Source organism: Mus pahari, chromosome 7 (assembly GCF_900095145.1).
Source record: "Mus pahari chromosome 7, PAHARI_EIJ_v1.1, whole genome shotgun sequence".
Taxonomy (NCBI): Eukaryota; Metazoa; Chordata; class Mammalia; order Rodentia; family Muridae; genus Mus; species Mus pahari.
In genome coordinates, this window is record NC_034596.1 from 104850487 (window position 1) to 104868029 (window position 17543).

Sequence of the window (17543 nt, forward strand, 5' to 3'; positions counted from 1 at the left end):
GAGAGAGAGAGAGAGAGAGAGAGAGAGAGAGAGAGCAAGAGCGAGCACATATGCCACAAGTGTATGTGGAGGTCAGAGGACAACTTGAAAAGCTCCCACACATAGGTCCACAGGTTTGGCAAAAAGCACCTTTAGCTGTCTGACCATCTCACCAGGCCTGGCCCACATCCAGATCCTGGCATTATCATCTCACCTGACCTCAAGAGTGAATTGGTAGGAAGTCTCTGCTATGCACCGTAACATCTGGTGGTCTGTTAGGAAGTGGATGCTAAGGCCCACCCTCAGGTCTGGTAAGTCCTAAGCATGGCACAGGGTCCAGGAATCTGATTTCTTCCCTGGGCTCCTGCATGAGCTCTGATCAGCTGTCACCCCTCCTCGCGCACTTGGTCTTCTTCACCGAAGCCCAGGTGACTCTGGCCAGCTCTCTTCCCTGTCTGTCCCTAGGAGGGTGTCTCATGAGAGCTAGGCACCAGCAGAACAGTGCAAAGGCAGGCATCTAGACAATGAGCGTCCACATTCTGGAAGAGGGATGGGCTCAATGCCCAGCCATCCCCACCAGATCCCAATCCCAGCCATCCCCAACAGATCCCAATCCCAGCCATCCCCAACAGATCCCAATACTCCAGGCCCAGTGCATGTCTGGTTCCTACCAGTTTCTTCTTTTCAAACAGTCTAGAACAAACAAAAAGAAAAGAAGGGCACTTAGTAACCACTTGAGAACCTGTTGTCTGCTGGCCAAATGGCAAATGGCAAAGCCACTTCCCTCATCTGTATAACTGGAGTCTTCTGCACGTAAATTCTCAGTGAGCACAGTCACAAGGAAAGTCACACAGAACCTCACTAATGTAAAATGTCTAAAGCAAGCAGGGACAGACCCACACTGTGAGTCAGGGCATGGGAAAGAGAACTGGCCTGCACTAAGACAGCCCACCCAGCACTGTATCCCAGCAAAGTCTGACTTTCTGGTCACATGCTGGTCTCAGCACAGCACAGCCAAATGGTCCTCCATATTGGAGGCCCAAAGGTCATGCCCACTTCATGCGTGTATACAGGCATGCTTCTGTGTGATCCAAGGAACACCGTGTCTCACAAAAGGCTCTGAAGGAAAAGCCAGAGAGCTATGAGAGCAGAGCTAGTAACCAGAGGGGAGAAGAACAGTCTGAATGACTTTGGGCAGCTATCGCTTATCAGCCATGGCAAACCCAAGGACAGATGCCTTCTAGTTCTGCGCTTTCAAAGTCCATTGTCTAAGGCAACTGAAAATGGAAACGTTTCATTTTTGTTTGAAATTCAATTTCTTCACCTCTCAGACAGGGCTTGCTCACTGGATTGAGATGCAAGGCAGAAGCGCACTGCATTCTGCTCACTGGATAGATGCAAGGCAGAAGCGCACTGCATTCTGGGATGCTAACTGCTCACCAACTCTTACTACACTGTAAACTGGGTGACAGGGCTGGAGATGGAGACGTGGGTGGGCACGAATCTCCACACTTTACACCAGAGACAGAAACTCCAAGCTCCCCACGAGGACATCAGAAGCACATAGCTGAGCACATGCTGGTATCATAACCTTGGAGATCTGAGCCACACTCTCCAGGACTCCTAACCAACAGGAGGGCTACAAACTCCCAACTGGTGAAGTTCTGAGGATACACAGCTGCAACTGCTGGAACCAGACACAAAAACTAAACCTCTGAGGCTCAGGGGATACTGCAGGAAGGTTGGGGGTGAGGGTGGGGAGGAGCCAGAGGGTGTGGTAAAGTGCCTGGAGCACTGTCTTCCAGGCCTGATGTGCGCTGCACTGCTGAACCTGCAGCAGCTGTGATCACCTGCACAAGCTTCCACAGGCTAGCCCATCAACATTCTGTAACAGAGGGAAATGGATCACACGGGGCCCTACCCCTCCCTCAGGACCTACAGGCAGTTTCTGGAGACATTTTCCTCAGTGGCAGATCTTCTGGTAAGGGCCCATGCTCCCATAGACAGCCCCTCACCCGTGCTCCTACGAGCAACCCTAAGCTCACTGGGTCTCACACACAGAAAGAAATAAGCTCATCCATGATACATACACATGCATGCAAGCAAACACTCACACACATAAGGCAAAACCAAATACTTTCTTAAAAGATATGAAAGAGGAAGAGGGTTAGGTTAGTTGGGAACAGGAATGGGATTAGCAGGGGAGGGACAAAGATGGTAGAGGGGGCAGATAAGATCAAAACATGTTATAGACATGGATGAAAATGTCAGATGAAACCCATCATTATGTATAACTTAATACAGGTCCATTAAAAAAAACACAAAACCCCTAGTAGGATGGTATCATCATTTCAGAAAGAAATACTCCAGTGACAAGTATTACCTCACACACATTCTGAATGACAGAATCTGACAGTCAGGGAAACAAAGATGTCAGTCATTCTGCGTCAGACATTCAAAAGTAAACTACCAGGAATGTTATAACAAAAACAGCCGGGGAGCTGGAGAATTGGTGCAGTGGTTAACAGAGGACCAGAGTTCAGTTCCCAGCACACAGGGCAGGCGCTCACAACAGTCTGAAACGTCAGGTCCACTCCAGGGATCAGATGCCCTCTTCTGGCCAACCTGCATACACGTGGCTCATGTGTACACACACACACACACACACACACACACACACACACACGGGCACACACACACGGGCACACACACACACAGAGGAAAAAATAATTTAAAATGCAAAGTAGTTTTTGAGTTGTGTATGTGTGTTTGGGGGTAGTATTGATACAAGGTTTCTCTGTATAGCCCTGGCTGTACTAGAACTGGCTCTGTAGACCAGGCTGGCCTCAAGCTCACAGAGATCTGCCTGCCTCTGCCTTCTGAGTGCTGGGATCAAAGGTGTGAGCCACCACTACCTAGCACAAAAAAAAGTGTTCCAATAAAAAAACATAGCCAATAGTTTTCCTTCATACATATGTACAGTAGTGATACAGGGAAACTGAAGGATCCTCTTAATAAAGGTAGAATTAAATGTGCTAAGTACTGGATCTGAACTGGCAACATCCTTGTTGGTCCTCAGGGACCACCTGATGAAATGTCGCTCACTTGGTACAGCAGCGTGTGCACTACAGCTCTGCTTCATGCAGGCAATGGATGCAATATGACCTCAGTCAAGACGACTCTGGCTGGTTTCTCTTACCTTCTTTCATTCTCCCAATAGCATGGACTGCTTTTAGGATGCCTGATTCACCCACACAGCCCCTGAGAGCTACAACCCTAAAGTGACACAGCCCTGCCACTAACCAAGGGCAGCTAGTTTTCTAAATTGTGTTCTGAGCCAGCCTCTTCATCTTGAAATAAGGTAAACACAGGCTGTTGCCACTGGAGGGTCTCAGAGTTCAGGAAACTAAGCATTCAAAGGAGGGAGGGGCCGGGCGTGGTGGCGCACACCTTTAAACCCAGCACTTGGGAGGCAGAGGCAGGCGGATTTCTGAGTTCTAGGACAGCCTGCTCTACAGAATGAGTTCCAAGACAGCCAGGGCTACACAGAGAAACCCTGTCTTGGAAAACCAAAAAAAAAAAAAAAGGAGGGAGGGGACAGGTTAGGAGCAATGACTTTGCAGCCAGGGGTGCAGCCTCAGCAAGCAGTGTCCTTGGCTCTGCTTCCCAGAGACCTGCCTGCCTTCCTCTGCGTCTCCACCCAGGGCCTCCCTGTATCCTCTGTATTACCACCTGTACAACAGCCAAGGCAGGACCTATGATGCCTTTATCTGACTCTGCCACAGATCCAGGGAAACCTGGAGTCTCCAGTTCCCATCAGCCCTGCCTTCCCCGACACCTGCTGGACAAAGGACAAACAGTCACAGGACCCTTTCTTCTAGCTATTTCTGTAAGAGACTACATGCATCTTGAATGTCAAAAACCACACCTACGATGCCGAGCCTCCACCTTCTCAGATTCGTGCCCACCCCAGACCTCACACATGGTACACGTGAGTGGCTACTCACTAAAGCTAGCATGATGTGGCCCTCAGCTCCATGTTTGTTCTTTAGTGTGTGACAGGACTACTATGTGCTCTAATGGGCAGAGGAAGAAGTTATTCAAGTCATGTGACCTCTATTTGAAGCGAAAGCTTTAGTGACCGAGAACTCTTAGTAAGTCTGCATCACCATTGTAAGAACAGTCTGGGCTGGGCAGTGGTGGCTCATGCCTTTAGTCCCAGCACCCGGGAGGCAGAGGCAGGCAGATTTCTGAGTTCGAGGCCAGCCTGGCCTACAAAGTGAGTTCCAGGACAGCCAGGGCTACACAGAGAAACCAAAAAGAAAAAAGAACGAACAGTCTGGAGAGAGGTACTCACAGAAAGCCCTAGTCATGCCAGGGGGTAGAGTGAAGGGTTCACAGACCTGAGATCAGTGTGGCTCTGTCCTACCTGAAGAGCTTTACCCTGGATTACTACCTCTCCTTCTGTCCTCAGTTAGCTCATCTGTGGAGAGGACATGGACAGGGCCAGTACTTGCACATGCTTGGGGTCTCAGACTCGAGCCAGGCTTAGCTCCAGTGACTTCTACCACGTAAGGTGGATAGCCTTGGGCATGTTGCTTCTTTCTCTGGACTCTGATTTCCTCATTTTTAAAGAGAGATATGAGCATCAGGCCTCAGAGTCGGGGACACTGGGTAGATAATACATTTCTATAAATATTAAGAACAGCACCTGAAGCCAGGCAGTGGTGGTGCGCGCCTTTAATCCCAGCACTTGGGAGGCAGAGGCAGGCGGATTTCTGAGTTCGAGGCCAGCCTGGTCTACAGAGTAAGTTCCAGGACAGCCTGGGCTACACAGACAAACCTTGTCTGGAAATACAAAACAAAACAAAAACAAACAAACAAAAACCAGCACCTGAGAGCTAGAGTGATGGCTCAGAAGTTGGGATCACTGGCAGCTCTTCCAGAGGTCCTTAGTTCAATTCTCAGCATCCACATGGTGGCTCACAACCATCTGTATACAGTACTCACATACATAATATAAATAAATCTTTATTACTAACTCTGGGTCATGCTATGTATTCCAATAATAAATGCCTTATACATGCTGCCAGCTGTTCTATCCTGACTCTAACATCTGGGGTGCCTGCTATGGCTGGCAACAACTTAGATTCAGTGCATACAAAAGAGCCCCTGGCCTGTGAAAAACACTCAACATTCAAATTAAAGCCACAACCCTCTATTAGGCATTTACAGAAAAGGGCTTATTACTGTAAATCCATATCCCTCAGAGTTTAGAAGCAACTTGCCAGGACAAAGTGTGTAGCCCATGCCTTTAATCCTAGCATCTAGTGCTCGGGAGGCCAAGACAGGTAAATCTCTGTGAGTTCGAGGCCAGCCTGATCTAGCCAGTTCCAGGACGGCCAGGGCTATACAGAGAAGCTCTGTCTTGAAAAACACTAAGAGAGGGAACATTGGAGGGGGTAAGGGGGAGGGGGAAAAGAAAGGGGGTAGAAGTGAGAGGGAGAGAGGGAGAAAAGAGGCAGAGAGGGGAAGGAGGAGAGAGGAGGGGAGAGAGACTAGAACTACCAGCAGCATCCAGAACCCCAACTCTGGGCCCAACCAGCCTGTGAATACCACTGGGCTCTTTCACACACACACACACACACACACACACACACACACACACACACACACACGAAACAACACCCTTGCTTGCCCTCCCTCACCTCTGAACCTCAACCTCTTGGTTACCTGCTTTTGGTTGGCTTCAAAAATCATCCACTTTGAGCCGGGCGTGGTGGCACACGCCTTTAATCCCAGCACTCGGGAGGCAGAGGCAGGCGGATTTCTGAGTTCGAGGCCAGCCTGGTGTACAAAGTGAGTTCCAGGACAGCCAGGGCTATACAGAGAAACCCTGTCTCGAAAAGCCAAAAAAAAAAAAAATCACTTTGGAGGTACTGCAGACTAATGAAATACTATTTTCCCCTACTATTTTGCTGTACATAACTCCTTTGACAAGTGGACTGTGGTAATAACAGTTGCCTACTTTACTTTTTGGAGACCACTTTGTTAAAATCACTGCCTCTTCGCTTGACCTTCAGCTCATATGATGACCTCATTTCTGAACCTGTGTCCCAGAAAGCTGTGACATTTAATTACCTGTAAAGAGACCTCTAATTGCTCTACCCTAACCCTTCATCCTACCCTCCGGTCCCAGAATAGCCCTAGGTCCTATCAACAGATTTGAAGACTTGGGTATCCATCATCCTTGACCACGTTGAGAATAAACTGCCTTTTGCACACTGCAGAGCAGGCAGAGATGTGCCTGGGTAACTGTCAACAATGACTGTCTGCTGAACTAACCGTGTGTCTTACACAGTCTCTGTAGGTAGATACAGAAATAAATGCTTCACTTTCTTCAATTATACACTTCCTAGCTATTGGAAATTAAAGATACTACTTTCTAAACCAAGCTTTCTCAAATGTCTAAACACAGCAACACAGACATTTCTCCTTGAGTATAAAGTATAAATATCACACTCTGGGAAGCAAAATAAGGTTTCTAATATCAAGGATATACCCTTCAGGTACAAAAAGAATTGCTGCTAAATAACCAAAGGACATGACTGTGCAGGCTACTTTGTTTATGTTTGGTTTGAGATAGAATATCATTACATAGCTAAGGACTTGCCCTGTGGTCTGTGCTGTAGCTAAGGACTTGCCCTGTGGTCTGTGCTGTAGCTAAGGACTTGCCCTGTGGTCTGTGCTGTANGCCCTGTGGTCTGTGCTGTAGCTAAGGACTTGCCCTGTGGTCTGTGCTGTAGCTAAGGACTTGCCCTGTGGTCTGTGCTGTAGCTAAGGACTTGCTCTGTGGTCTATGTAGCGAAGGACTTGCTCTGTAGATTAGCCCTGCCTCAGCCACCTGTATCCTGGGACTGCAGGTATGAGCTGCCACACTCGGCCTACAGATTCACTGAAATGAAAACTGCTGACAGTGGGTGCTGCTAGGCGGCAAAGCACTGGCCACAATATTTAGTCCGGCCTCAGTTGTGCGAGGTGATGACTTACATCATCTCTGATGGGTTCACCAGTGCCACCACAAGTAAGATGGTGTCACATGACTCTACAATTGTTTCTTCCTTTTTCACTTCTTTCAGTCTCTTATTTAAATTTTTCAGTACTAGGGATTGGTCACAGGCCTTTCACATGCCAGGCAAGCATTCTACCACTGAGCTAACATCCTCAGGCCTTTTGTTTTAAACACTTTGAGACAGAGGCTTACAACTTAGCCCTCATCTTCGGTCTTGGCAGGTTTTGTCATTCTCTCGAGAAGCCTGGATTGCAGGTGTCTCACCAGGCCTGGCTGCTGTTCTGCTTGGTTCAGTTTTTCCTGTGTCTTCTGGTACCATGTAATCTATGACAGAATACCCCCTCTATTGCTTTCTTAGTTGCATTCCATCAATTACATCTAAGAGAACCTCAAAGTCAGACTCTCGGGGACAACTGCTCAATAAAGGCCAAAGCTCTGCCTCCTGACCCCTCAGGTCCCTCTGCAAGCATCCAAGGCTGTCACAGGTCATCTCAGGCAAGTGAGCTTTCCTGAACAGTGCTTTGTGTTCAGAGGAAAGGAACAGAACATCCTGAAATATAAGCTAGTTCTGGCTCCAAATGGGAAGAGGGAGGATCCTTCTCATGAGAGCCAAGGGAGAGCTTGGGCTTCTTGGATGCACAGAAGAAAATGCAGAGGAAGCCAGGTGGTTGTGGCGCACACCTTTTATCCCAGCACTCAGGAGGCAGAGGCAGGCGGATTTCTGAGTTCGAGGCCAGCCTGGTGTACAAAGTGAGTTCCAGGACAGCCAGGGCTATACAGAGAGACCCTGTCTCGAAAAAACCAAAAATAAATAAATAAATAAATAGATAGATAGATAGATAGATAGATAAAAATACAAAGTGCAGAGGAAAGCAGGGAGCAGTGACATGAAGTACCCTCAGAGTGCAGTCCTGTGCAGAGGGCTTACCTCAGCTAAACCACAGGGCCTCCGAAAAGGCTTGTGGCTCCAGTCACCCCTAAGACATTGTGAGAGTAATGCCTTCTGGGCCCAAGGGTGGCAGCTTTGTACTGCACACTTCCCTGTCCCTAGAGGCCTAGAGTCACTCTGCACTGCAGTGACTACAAGACATGTACAACCACGGGCATTTGTTACTTGATCATCTCAGATTACCTTCCAAAACACTCACCTACCTCGTATTAGCTCATAAATATTCATGTCCATAAGTTCACATATTAGTGCAAGAGAACCAGATTTTCTGTCACTGCAGAAGAAAGCAGGTTTTAAATACTTTTTCTTGTCTTAATTGGAAAACATAATCAAAGCTCTTAATAGGCATTTGTACACATTTCTGGTAAATAAGGTATTCCCACAAGAGACCATTTGGGCCATGAAATTATTAAAACAGCATATAGGTTTTAAGTTCAAATCAACATTTAGGCTGAAATTGATCCAAAATACTATTAAAATTCTAAAGAAGAGCTCTAAAAACACCTTGAAAAGGGTATTTCGTGAGAATAGGACACTAATTACCAGCAGAAACAAGGAAAGAGCTTGGGGCTGGTTACGCAGGACAACAGGCAGTGAGCTGAGGCATGCTTAGCTTGGCTTTTGGAGACAGGGCCTCTCCATTGTGTAGCTCTGGCTAGCCTGGAACTCACTATGTACATCAGGCTGGCCTCAAAGTCAGAGTCTTGAACTCATGGAGATCTACCTGCCTCTGCCTCCCAAGTGCTGGGATCAAAGGCCAGTACCATCACACCCAGCAACATGTTTAGTTTTGAATGACTTATGTTACTGTAGTATAATTGGGATAACTTACAATAAAAACAGGAGAAAAGAAAGACAAGTGTCGGGCTGGTGAGATGGCTCAGCAGGTAAGAGCACCCGACGGCTCTTCTGAAGGTCCGTAGTTCAAATCCCAGCAACCACATGGTGGCTCACAACCATCCGTAAGGAGATCTGACTCCCTCTTCTGGTGTGTCCAAAGACAGCTACAGTGTACTTACATATAATAAATAAATAAATCTAAAAAAAAAAAAAAAAAAAAAAAAAAAAAAAAAAAAAAAAAAAAAAAAAAAAAAAAAAAAAAAAAAAAAAAAAAAAAAAAAAAAAAGAAAGACAAGTGTCTTCATTCTGTGACGTTCAGGTCTGACACTGAGTGGGTCAGAGTCTGTAGACTGCCACAAGCTTTTCCCGCTCTTACTTAGACCCTAGGCACGGGAACTACATTGCTCTGTGCTGTTCTGTCTGTCTTCCTGGCCTCCCTCTGCCTAGGCAGTCTGTCCTGGGCTCAGAGACCTTGATGCTGTGCTGTGATCAGTGAATGCTGAGCTGACTTCCAAGAACACTGCAGGCCAAGAGGCCACACAGCTATGGCCAGACCTGTCGTTTTGATTTTTGTTGTTGTTGTTGTTGTTTTTGTTTTTTTCAAGACAGTATTTCTCTGTGTAGCCCTGGCTGTCCTGGAACTCACTCTGTAGACCAGGCTGGCCTCGAACTCAGAAATCCTCCTGCCTCTGCCTCCCAAGTGGTAGGATTAAAGGCGTGCGCCACCACGCCCGGCTCTGCTCTCTCATGACTGACATCTGCTACACTCAGAGGGCAGATGAGTTCCTCCAAGAGTCTGATAGTAGGCTAGGCTCCCTGAAAGCTGTAGCATGGCTTCTGCACCTAGGGACACTTTCTCAGAGTACCAAAGCTGCACCAACCCATAGAATGGCTGGTCCTGCAGCCTGGCTTCCCAACGCAAAAAGCTGAGAAGCACACTGTTAGTAAGTGTTTGTTAAAAAGCAGCAGCGTTGGCCCAGGGCTGTGGCCATGCTCCCTCTGCCTTCTTGATTGATGAGTAAACTTTATACAAACTATTCTATGAACATGAGTGGAAAATGTCATCAAGCCACATCAGTTACAGTCAGAGGGGGTGTGCTTTCACGAGAAAGTCATTCACATCATTCACAATTCATGGAGACCTGACTGAGCTGCAGGAGCCCAGCCTGGAATGGCACAGGCTTCCCAAGTGCATGCACACCAAAATGAAGGCATTTTCATCTTAGGAATGAGACACAATTTTCCCAAATAAAAATTTACATAAGACGAAGTGTAACTGTCACTCTCTCGGCTACAAAGCAAGTAACCATGGTAAACAGAACTGTAATCTTTAGTACCAAGGTGTCTACTTCAGGTAGCTTCCCAAGCTCAGATATACTTACAAAACCACTTCGTGCAGCGCAAGGATGTTGGGGTGTGGGTTCAGGCGCCTCAGTGCTTGGATCTCTCGAAGACTGTTCACTTGCTCAATACTACGATGTAGGCAAAAATGCACAACTAATTTACAATTAAGTCAACTGTAAAATCAGAGTTATGAAATCATATTTATTTGCCATGATCAACATGTAAAACCTCATTTATTTCTGGAACTTGTAAACCAGGCTGGCCTCGAACTCACAGAGATCCACATGCCTTTTCCCCCTTGACTGCTGGGATTAAAGATGTGCACCACCACACTCAGCTCATTTATTTATTTAATTGCTAGCTCATTACTTATTTATTTAACTGCTTGAGGAGCCACCATACTGATTTCCATAGTGACCAGACCAATTCACAGCCCCAGCAACACACTAACAATATATCAGCACTCACTTCTGTCTGCATCCTAGCCAGCATAGATCTCACTGTTTCTTTTCATTCATTCATTCATTCATTCATTCATTCATCCGAGACAGGTCTTATGAAGCCTTGAATGGCCTGGTATTCACTCTGTAGACCAGGCTGCCCTAGAACTCACAGAGATCTTCCTGCCTCTGCCTCACGAGTGCTAGGATTAAGGCATGTGCTACTACACCTAGCTGAAGTGGATTTTTGGTTCTTTGTTTTCTCTTGAATAGACTGTGTTCATCAATTCCTTTGCTATCAACTCTTGGGCTGGCGGATGCTGCTCAGTTGGTAGACTGCCAGCCTGGCAAGCATGGGGCCCAGCTTCAGAGCCCACCACTACTTAGACCCATTCAATTACAGAATTATTATCTTCTTTTTCTTTGTTTTTCTAATTATCCCAAGCATGTAAAGGTTATCAATGCAAAAGCATAACTCTCCTAAAAGAATGTGTGAGATGGTCTATTCTGGTATCAAATGGGAGTGAACACAGCCCAGGAACAGATATTTGGCTCAAATACCATCTTCCAATGTGGTAATATTTTCCTGAAGTTCTTATAGCAACAGAACAAAGAAATGTTTAAAGCAATTTAAAAATACATTAGTGGATACATGGCTCAACAGTTAAGAGCACTTGTGAGTTCCAGGACAGCCAGGGCTATACAGAGAAACCCTGTCTCGAAAAACCAAAAAAAAAAAAAAAAAGAGCACTTGCTGTTCTTGCAGGGACCTGGGTTCAATTCCTAGCACCCAGTTCACAGCCACCTGTAACTCCAGCTCCAGAGGATCTGACACCTCCTCTGGCCTCCAAGAGCCCCTCCACACGTGACACACACATACACTCGGGCCACATAAATACACGTGAGAAGAACACACTTTGGGAACAGCATCAGGTGGCAGCTGCAGCAAGGCAAAGGTCCCCGCGGGGCTTGCTCTCTGACCTGCCTACTCTGGCTCCCAGAAGCTAGTGCTCTTCTGGTTTATTCCAGAATGGAATTTTCCTAATAGGAAAGGGACGTTGTCAGAGGATGAGGTGGGCAATGGAGGTTAGCAACCGTCCAGTTCCAGGAAACCTGATGCCCTCTTCTGGCCTCCATAGGCATCACGCACACACGGACGGAGACATACATACAAGCAAAACACTCCCACACATAAACAAAATAACAACAACAACAGTAATAATAACAGGGGCTGGAAAAATGGTTAAGAGCACTTGCTACTCTTGCAGAGAACTGGGGTTCAGTTTCCAGCACCCACATGGTGATTCACAACTATTCCTAACTCCAGTTCCAGGAGATCTGACGGTCTCTTCTGACCTCTGTGGGTACCAGGTGTGCATGTGGTACATATACATGTACACAGGCAAACACGCATACCCATAGAATAAATCTAAAAAAATAAAATAATATCAGTAAAATACCCAAAAGAAGAAAAGATTCTGTTTCACTATGGGGGAGTTACCAAATTTTCTTCATAATTTCTTTAATATAAAAACAAATCCATTGGGCTCAAACCCTCTTATTGCAAGATTTCTTAATTACAATGAGGTCAGTAATTATTACATCACACAAGTGTCTGACTCCTTGGTGTGACACTCTCCGAGAAGTTGAAAAACTCCAAGACGGGAAGGGGCTGCTGTGTGGACAAAGCCACAGCATAAGACCTTTCACCCAGGACCTGGAGAGATGCCTTAGCAGTTAAGAGAGCCAACTCTCCTTTCCAGAGGAACCATGTTCAATTCCCAGCACCCACATTGCAGCTAACAATTGTCCCTGGTGCCAATTCCAAGGGGACTGGACGTCCTCTTCTGGCCTCTATGGGCATTGCATGCAAATGGTACACAGACATACACGCAGGCAACACACTTACACACACAAAATAAAAACAAATAATATAAAAAAATTATATAAAAATGAAGCATCACCCATCAGAAACTACAGTTCTAGAATATAATTCAATTTTCCACAAACAGCAGCTGGTCACTCCCAGAGAATACATTTCTCTATTCCTATCTGAAAATTATTTTTTCCAATATACTAATACATTAATTGATTCATATAAATAAATTTAAAGGAACTCTAGTTTCAGATTTGACTTATAAAAACCCAGCATAGTATAATACACTTTTACAACACACACTGTGAAAACCCCAGTGAACTAAGCACATTAACTCACAGTCTTAGCTGTCCAAGGACATCTGCTTACACCTTACACTAGTAAGTAGCTACAGTCTTCCCACTAACATTAAGATGCCTTCCTGACTCACCCGCGTCTGCGCAGTCTGGAATGTGCCTGGTCACATACCTTTCAAAGTGCTGCTTCATTTGTTTGCATGCATAGTAATTCCCATCTCTCAGACTCTGCATCTTCATAACTTCAGAAAACGTCCCCTCTCCTATCTTGCCAATTGCTTTGTAGTCTATAGGTAAAAATAAAGTTTAATTTATGAATATCTTTCATATTTACTTCCCCACTACAGACTTTTTCTCTGTGTAATTTCACAACAACTCTGTGGCTCAGTTCTCCTAGCTCATCTGAGCCCCAGAGCAGGGCTGTGCTGGCTCCCTGGACAGGAGCGAAGGAGGCACCACACCCTGCTCCTGCAGTGCCTGGCTCCCTGGGCAGGAGGAATGCCATCACTTCATCCCAACCAGAGGTTCGAGGCCTCTACATGGCTCTAGACAGAGTGGGAGGGACGGGACAAGGGCTGCTGCAGCCCTGGGTAGATGTCAGTATGGGGGCAGTCTTCTGAAATTCACCCTCCTCGCTCCTACAGAGCCTCCAGGCCATCTGCAGCAGTTTCCTGAGCTTTTCGATGGCCTAATTTTCTGAAGGCTACCAGCAGCTGTCCCTGATGTTGCTGCTCCCAGCACTGAATTATCCCTGGCAAGCGTTTGTAAGCCTCTGATCTGCTGCATGGTGCCCCTTCCTGCCTGAACGCTCTAGAGTAGTTTGGCTTTCCTGACTAGCAACAAGTGTGAAGCTTTATATGAACCACGCCTGTGACCAAAGCTGCCAGCAGCTGCCCACCCACTGCTCTGGACGTGGTAAGCAGGACCTGACTGCAGTGACTGCTACCTGTCCTGAAACAAGTGTCCACAGCCTACCAGCCTAGGGATGGTGACAGGGAGAATCAGGTTGGATACAACAGCAAAGGGCTCAGTGGAGAGTGCTGACCTAACGCATATGAGGCCCCGAGTCCCATCTTTTGTACCACAAAAGACAAAACCAAACCACACGTGAGCAAATATGGTAGGAGAAAAGTTACTACCAGTGGCAGAGCTTCAAGGAAGTGCCTGTGAGTGAGAAGCAGAGGAAGAAGCCAGGAGGACAGTGGCATCGTGGCGAGGACATGTGTAGAAACAGCCTCAGGGAAGCAAGCCTGCACTATGCCTCCTTGACCATCAGACCCAGGCTGCATCCACACAATGCAGCCTTGACTGGGTGCAGCCCTGAAGAAGACCTGCTTGCTTATCACTGCAGCATGCAAGCTTGCATCCTCTTCAAACTTCTTTTTCTATTTGTTTTCAGAGACAATGCCTCTTTATGTAGTCCTGGAACTCACTATGTGGACCAGGCTAGCCTCAAACTCAGAGAAATTTGTTTTCTTCTGCCTCCCAAGTGCTGGGATTCAAGATGTGTGCCATCTGGGCTGGAGAGATGGCTCAGTAGTTTACAATACCAACTGTTCTTCCAGAAGTTCTGAGTTCAATTCCCAGCAACCACATGGTGGCTCACAACCATCTGTAATGGTATCCAATGCCCTCTTCCAGTGTGTCTGAGGACTTCTACTATATATATATATATATATATATATATATATATATATATATATTTCTTCTTTAAAATATAAACAAATAAATAAACAAATAGGTAAGATGTGCACCATCAGGCCTTGCTTGAAATTCTGACTGTTGTTGCTTTTTGCTTTAAATAATTTGGGGTGGGAGGAGTTGGGTGTTTCTTTGTTCATTCATTTGTTTGTATGTTTGTGGCAAGGTTTCTCTGTGTAGCCCTGGCTGTCCTGGAACTCACTCTCTAGACCAGGCTGGCCTCAAACTCAGAGATCCACATCCACCTGCCCGTATCTCCCCAGTACTGGGATTAAAGAACTGTATCATCACTGCCTGGCTATTTAAATAATTTTATGTTCTATGTATGGGTGTTCTGTCTGTCAGGAGAAGAGGCTGCTGGATCCCCTGGGAAAAGGTGGGGCATCTGCTAAGATGTCCAACAAATATATGTATTCAGTATAGGGCATGCCGCAGCTGATGGGGAAAACAGAGCAGCAGCCAGCAGCAGTGCCCAGATATCCTCCCCGCTCCTGGGGCAGGGAGGTGCGAGCAACGTCTGCATTCTGCTGACTCATTTCTGTGTGAACATTCCAGTTATCACACAGTACTTGCACAGGTAGGAGAAAGGCTCTGGAAAGAGTCTATGCTTCCGCAATTCCTGTTCTCCACTCCCAGGAGACATCTCTGCAGATGACCATTTAGAGACAAATACAGCTGTCATATGTCACAATAGCAAGACTAAACTAGAAACTTATATCAAGATCATCCCTAATATTAAGGAGACATTATGAAACATATTTTGCTAACTGTACTTTCAACTAATAATTAGAAATATAGGAAAATGTGCAGACATGGTGCCAAGTGAAATAAAAGAATAGCAATGCACACACACACATGTGCACAGGAGGAAGAATGCACACATCTGAACATAGAAGAACACACTGAATGCAAAACCTAATGCTTTACATTCAAATCTAGGTAGGAATAGAGGCAAATTTAATGTTGTTCCTTACCCTTCTCTATGTTGTTTAATGTTCACAATGTATGAATTTATCTCAAATGTATGTAAAGAGCCAGGCGGGGTGGCGCACGCCTTTAATCCCAGATGTGTATTTCAAGACCTTTAAGAAATTAAGGAACCTCCTGGCTTAGCGCTTAGCACCAACAGAAGATAAATTCAAAATGAACATTCTTAAAGATGAGATGAACATTCTTAAAGATGAGATCAGTGTACAAAGGCCGTCTGTGGGCAGCTGTGGAGCTCTCAGCTTCAAGAGGAGGGCAACCCTGACACAATAACCTCCAAAGTGCATTTCATCACAAGCAAGGTAAGCAGGCTTGCTTTGAACATGAGGGGAAAAAAAGTCGACTGTGAACTTTAAGACAGTTAAATACACAAACTCAGAGTGAGGCAGTGCCTCGCTGGCTCCAGACCACTGACCCAGCAACAACTCAAACTGGATCCCCTACCCATGGCTGGGGCAGGCAGATAAAGGGTCATTTGTTTCTCCCTGGCTCTGCTGGCAGCCATGATGTCTGGGGTATCAAACAAGAATGAGAGGTCCGAGGAGAAAAAGCAGAAGCAGCCCTATGAAACCCCCAGGAGAAGCACCTTTCCCTCAGAGGACCCTTCTGTGTCACTCACTTCACAGCTACCCAGAAAGCCCCAGGCGGGGCCAGGAAGGGGACCAGAGCTGAGCTATGTGTAATACAAGCCCCGTCCCACACTAACAGGAATCATCAGCCACCCAGGAAAACCACCAGCGTCAAGGACTGAGAGGGGTGGACCATGGAAAAGAGAGGAATCCATTTGCACCAATTAAAATCCTAATCATTCTTGGTTAATCAAATCTGTGTCTATGGAATTTGAACCTATTAACGCTTGAAAAGTAGAGATAAAATTTGCTTATGAGGAACCTGTGGTGTGCAAGTGTGAACACTGTCTTTCCCATGTTGTAGGGCAGGTCATACCATCAGTGCACCCCAGCTCCACAGTAGGGTAAGAAGAGCTGAAGAATGTTAACTGTTAGTACAGCTAGAATTTACAGGAAAAAGGAACTCCATCCATTTGAATCTCTTTGGGAGATTAAATGTTTCAAACCACACTACTAAAACCAGACCAGGACTTTCAACAAAGAGGGCTATGTCATATCAATTATTTCCTGTAGTGAGCAACAGCGACCTGAATTACCAAACATGGTGGGGAAAAAAAAGACACAAAATTATTCAAAAGCTGACAACCATTTACATCTAAACCACATCCACTAACCCAGGCAACCGACTAGAAATTTGTGGCACTGGCAAACCTGCAGCAGCCATGAAAATGTATATTCCAAGTGTGTACACACACAGAAAACACACACACTGTAAGAATGCTAAACAGGACCAGATGCATCAGGTATGGAGGCTCCTGAAACCAACTGAAAATGCACAAAGCCAGTGGCGCTTTCATTTGTTTTTCTTTCACAAGTGGATATTGGTGGGTCTGTTTATAAACACAGAAGATGATGCACACATGAGGATGAGATGGAGGAGGAAGAGGAGGAGGAGCTGAGGTGCCATGCAGCCTGGATGGGAGCACTGGCGTTTAGGACAGATGGCCTTCTCCTCACTGCAGTGAGAGTGAGGTCTGTCTGCCATGGCCGGCTCACAACTGGTCCATGGCTGATCCAGCTGCTCTTTTCAGAACACACTGACTAAACTTGTTCTCTTCTTATAAAAAAACCAATGATAGCATGGCAAAACACCCTTTAGGATGTATAATTTTGCTTCTGTTTTTGTAGGTATGATTAAATAATCCATTAAAAAAATTCACACAGGTTAAGAGCACCTACTGTTCTTCCAAAGGTCCTGAGTTCAAATCCCAGCAACCACATGGTGGCTCATAACCATCTGTAATGGGATCTGATACCCTATTCTATTGTGTCTGAAGACAGATACAGTGTACTTAGATATAATAATAAATAAATATTTTTTAAAAATTCACACCGGGGCTGGAGAGATGGCTCAGTGGTTAAGAGCACTGACTGCTCTTCCAGAGGTCCTGAGTTCAAATCCCAGCAACCACATGGTGGCTCACAACCAT

At 46.0% G+C, this 17543-nt stretch overlaps 1 protein-coding gene across 1 annotated transcript in view; it reads right to left on the reverse strand.

The window, feature by feature from the left end:
- The window catches only part of Mok (MOK protein kinase), a 33956-nt gene that overhangs the window by 13119 nt on the left and 3294 nt on the right, over positions 1–17543 (reverse strand). Inside the window, exons 2-4 of the mRNA XM_021202433.2 lie at positions 12969–13083; positions 10223–10312; positions 8204–8274 (exon numbers count right to left, since the gene is read on the reverse strand). Coding sequence (XP_021058092.1) covers positions 8204–8274; positions 10223–10312; positions 12969–13083 — 276 coding nt within the window. The remainder of the gene's footprint in view (positions 1–8203; positions 8275–10222; positions 10313–12968; positions 13084–17543) is intronic.